The sequence below is a fragment of the Zingiber officinale genome, chromosome 7A, assembly GCF_018446385.1.
Source record: "Zingiber officinale cultivar Zhangliang chromosome 7A, Zo_v1.1, whole genome shotgun sequence".
NCBI classification, from domain to species: domain Eukaryota; kingdom Viridiplantae; phylum Streptophyta; class Magnoliopsida; order Zingiberales; family Zingiberaceae; genus Zingiber; species Zingiber officinale.
The window spans coordinates 63,669,821-63,674,701 of record NC_055998.1 but is presented as its reverse complement, the minus strand read 5'-3'; the positions used below and the strand labels follow the sequence as shown (position 1 = coordinate 63,674,701).

At 36.5% G+C, this 4,881-nt stretch overlaps 1 protein-coding gene across 1 annotated transcript; it reads left to right on the top strand.

Annotated features, from left to right (window-relative positions):
• Positions 1 to 3,381: 3,381 nt before the first annotated feature.
• Positions 3,382 to 4,032, top strand: LOC121999169 (the record flags this gene model as incomplete). Its single annotated transcript, XM_042553887.1, has 1 exon — positions 3,382 to 4,032. A coding segment is annotated over one exon (651 nt), but the record flags the coding sequence as incomplete, so codon positions are not given.
• Between the last annotated feature and the right edge of the window lie 849 nt (positions 4,033 to 4,881).

The following is a 4,881-nucleotide window of genomic DNA, read 5'->3' as shown; positions in this document are numbered from 1 at the left end:
TATATTGTAGATAACATAGTATGTGGTGTCACATATAGAAGATGATGTTATCAGTACCTTATAAATTATAAACAGTAGCTCACGACCAAAATGGAAAGGAACAAACCATTAGAAGGTCGTAGTGTAATTAGGTATTAGTTTATCTTGACTATATAATTACACTAGTACACTCAGAGTGTATTGAGTAGGACCATTTGAGGTCGTTTCTTTTATACTGACTTTATAAAGGAACAAAAACCTCGGTTATTATGGAAGTGTGTGCTCTTAATCCTAATATAATAATAAGCACATATATTTGATATTTATTTCTTTAATTTATCAATGGGTGAGATTTAGTTCGATGAATCAATAAGCCCGATAAGTTGGGAAATGGTATCACTTATAGTGTGTGTTGTTGATTATAGAAGGAAACTGTGTCCTAGAGATACTAGGTTGATAATGTCCCCAAGAGGAGCTCATAAAGATTGTCATGTTAAACCCTGTAGGTGGACTTAGTCCGACATGACAATAAGGTTGAGTGGTACTACTCTTGGACTTAGATATTAATTAAATGAGTTGTCAGTAACTCACTTAATTAATGGACATTCGATATCTTAAACACAGGGAGACTAACACACTCATAATAAGAAGGAGCCCAAAAATGTAATTTGGGATTAGTGCGGTAGTTCAATAATAGTTCTCTAGTGGAATGAATTATTATTGATAAAATTAAGTTGTGTGTTCGGGGCGAACACGGGATGCTTAATTTTATCGGGAGACCAAAACCAATTCCTCCTCTCGGTCCCTATCGTAGCCTCTTATTTATAGAGTACTATACCCAACTATACCCACCTTCTATACCCACCAATAGGGGGTCGGCCAAGCTAGCTTGGGAACCCAAGCTAGTGGGGGCCGGCCAAATTAAATTAAAAAAGAATTTTAATTTTAATTTTTATTATGTGGAAGAAATAATTTATTAAAGAGAATTAAAATTAAAATATCTCTCTTGTAAAAGATTTACAAAAGATTAAAGAAAAAGATTAGATCTCTTTCCTTATTTGTAGATTGGTGAGATATTTTATTTTCTCTTTAAAATTATCCACATGTTGATAAAATTAAAATTATGGAAATTTCTTTTTATCAACCATGAAGAGATTTTTAAAGAGAAATTTTATTTTTTAAAATTTCTGGAAACAAATTAGGAAGTTTTAATTGTTGATTAAAACTTGTCTAATTTATCTCTTTTAATGTGGCCGGCCATTAGAGATTAATTGGGGAAATTTTATTTTATTTTTCTCAATTAAATCATGTCAAGGGAATTAAGGAAATTTTATTGTAATTAAATTTCCTAATTTGCCTAGGCCAAGGAATATAAAAGAAGGGGTGAGGGTGCCTTCATGGGTGACAACCTCTATTATTTCTCTCCCTCTTTTATTCCTTGGAGTGGCCGTCCATCCTCTTCCTCTCTCCTTCTTTGTGGTGGCCGAATCTCTCAAAGGCTTGGAGCTCTTGTGGCGGCCGGATACTACTTGGAGAAGAAGAAGAAGAAGAAGGAGAGAAAGCTAGCATCTCTTGGAGCTTGGTTGGTGTTTTGTTCTTCATCCTTGGTTAAGCTTTTTGTGGCCGAACCTAGCTAGGAGGAGAAGAAGGTGGTTGGTGGTTTCTCATCTCGGAAGATCGTTGCCCACACAACGTCCGAGGTTAGAAGAGGAATACGGTAGAAGATCAAGAGGTTTTTCTACAAGGTATAACTAGTAATTTTTCTTTCCGCATCATACTAGTTATTTATGGAAATAATACCAAATACAAGAGGCTTACGTTCTAGTATTTCGAATATGTTTTTCGAAGTTGTGTTCTTTTGTTTTATTTTTTCCTTGTGATTTGATTGTTCTTTTAGGTTAACCTAAAGTTATTTTAGGAAATTAAATATTAGATTTCTATAAAAGGTTTTGTCTAGTCGGTGGTGGTTGCTCCCATATCCAAGAAAGCCATGTGCCTCGCCATGTCAGTACTGGGAACTAATTATAGAAATTAATATTTAATAGAATTAATAACTTAAGGCGATTTGGGTCGAACGTGTTAAGTTCCGTAGGAGACCCAAGTCAAAACCTAAAAGAACGAATAGATTAAGTTTTGGATCAAACGTGTTAAGTTCCGTAGGCGATCCAAAATTTAATTTAAAAGAACACATGGTAGCTAGGAAAATGTTCAGACCTTTGTACAAAATTTTTGTACAGTGGAACCTCTAGGTTTTCCGAGTAGCAACCAACAATTGGTATCAGAGCTAGGGTTTTGCCTCTGTGTATTTGGTATTAGGTTAATTATGCACATGTCATACATAATTTAGGCAGGTTAATAGTAGGATGTGCTAACTTTGTGGATACAGGATCCAACTATTATGGCTTTTAGTTATTATGTGTGTGATTGGACCCTTGGACATGTCAAGGGCATTTATATGTGTGTGCATGATTGTATTAAAATACAGCAGGAGCTGTATTTAGTTTTATTAGGATTTTATTTTTGATCTAGATACATGTATATTCCTTTTATGGAATATAGGATCAAAATGTAAAATTCTATTTATGTCGCGGATCGAATCTTGCAATGCGTGGAAACTTCTAAGGACTAGAGGCGCAGCGGAACTAGGAGCAAGATGGATGCGACAGCTAGACCTAGTGGCGGTGGCCAAATATGGCAGCAGCTTGGGATGACAACACACGGAGGACAACTAGAGATAAAAGCCATAATAGTTGAAAATTAGATTTTCTATTTATTGCTTTTATATTGTGCTGTGTGTGCATGTTAGTTTACAAGTTTAGTAGGCTAGCATAGTTAAAATTCCTCATTTATAAATAACTAAGTGGGAGAGGGATTTTTAAGTAAATCCCATGGTCTCCATTACTGGTTTGTAAGTGATGCAAACAAGCTTGCGCGTTGGCTCTGAGTGCCTTCCTCCATAACGGATGAGCTTGTTTGTGGATCACTAGAACAGACTTCCATTTTTGGATGACTATAGGAAGTTAATTAAGAGCGTGTGATCTTCCCCAACGGAAGGGGCATAATCTTATTAATGGACTTAGTGTCAAGTAATGGTATACACTTAGATACATCTAATAGTATCCTCCCCATCGGAGTCACTGTTATTATTTGTGTGACCAAATGATACCAACTATTAATTTTATTTGTCAAAAAGTTAGGTTGACAAGATAATAAAATTAATGGGTTAAGACCCTCCTTTTACAAATGTTGAATTTGTATACGTCCACACTAACGTGACATACAAAATTCACGGTGTTTTGAGGTGTTGGTTAATTTAAAATAGTATTGTTTGAGGAATCAATATTATTCTAAATTTAGAGTTCTGACCAAAAGTTATTTGTGATTCTTAGGATGACTTTCAACCCACTGTCCATCATACTTCAACAGAATAGACTTACTGGACCTAATTACATAGATTGGAAAAGGAACCTGGACATTGTCCTTACTGCTGAAAGCTATAAATTTGTACTGACTGAGCAGTGCCCTGAAGCACCTACTGGTGAATCTACCCAAGAGGAGATTGAATATCATAGGAAATGGGTAAAAGCAGATGAGATGGCGCGGTGTTACATTTTGGCTTCAATGTCAAATGTATTGCAACATCAGCATCAAGATTTACCAACAGCCTATGATATTATGAACAATCTCAAGGAACTCTTTGGTCATCAGGATAGGGCTTCTAGGCAAGAAGCCATGAGAAAGATAATGACAGCCACCATGCAAGAGGGTACTCCTGTAAGGGATCATATCCTAAAGATGATGGCTTATCTGAACGAGATACAGATCCTTGGAGGAGAAATTGATGGGGAAACCCAGATCGATATGATCCTCCAAACGCTACCTAAAAGTTTTGAGCAGTTCCGCCTGAACTATAATATGAATAAGAGTATTTATTCATTAGCGGAACTACTGACAGAACTTCAAGCAGCAGAAGGATTATTTCGTCACAATGCTCAAATTCACTATGCTGAAAATGGTTCTACTTCTAAACCGAGAGGAAAGAAGAAGAAGAAACAAGCTGGTTCAGCAAAGAAAGTGAATAAATCTCAAAGTACGGGATTTAAAGCTGGAGTGAAGAAGCCGAAGGGCAAGTGCTTCATCTGCAAGCAGGCAGGACATTGGAAGGCGGACTGTCCTCGTAGGAACCAAAACAAAGGTATATCTCATGCTCTAGTTGTTGAAACATGTTTAGCGGTGTTATCTACCAGCACCTGGTGTGTAGATACGGGAGCCACTGATCATGTCTACAATTCCCTTCAGGGGTTCCAAGAAACCCGACGACTATCTGAAGGAGAGATTTGTAACGCCCACCCTTCTTACCCAACCAAAGGTGGCGCTACGTTCTTATACTACTTACGTACATGCTTTAGTTATAACAGCGGAAGAATAAAAACTTTAAAGAATTTAATTTATTAAGCATAATATCACATATTCTGATTTGTTCAAATATTGATTCTATAACTAATCATATTAATTTGTCCGAATCGTTCTTTGCCGAGCCACCACCACACACATCACTATCTGCTCCTCCTGTTGCTCCTCTAGCTCATCCAGCTTCTTTATCTGCGGTACAAGGAAAGTAAGCTATGAGCACTCATGGCTCAGTAAGTTCCTTTCCTACTCACTAAAACCGAATTCATATCATTGCATATCAATATCATGCGAGGTATCATAAGCATACGACATACAAGGGTATCATATTCATAGTCATATTATCACATGACATTATATCTAATCATCAGATAATTCAAGTACATATGTAGGCAATGCATCATGAATTTGAAAACTTATACTAATAAGTACTTGAAATTAATATCATCATTAAGGGGATCCCGGTTTGTACCACATACATAATACGCGCGC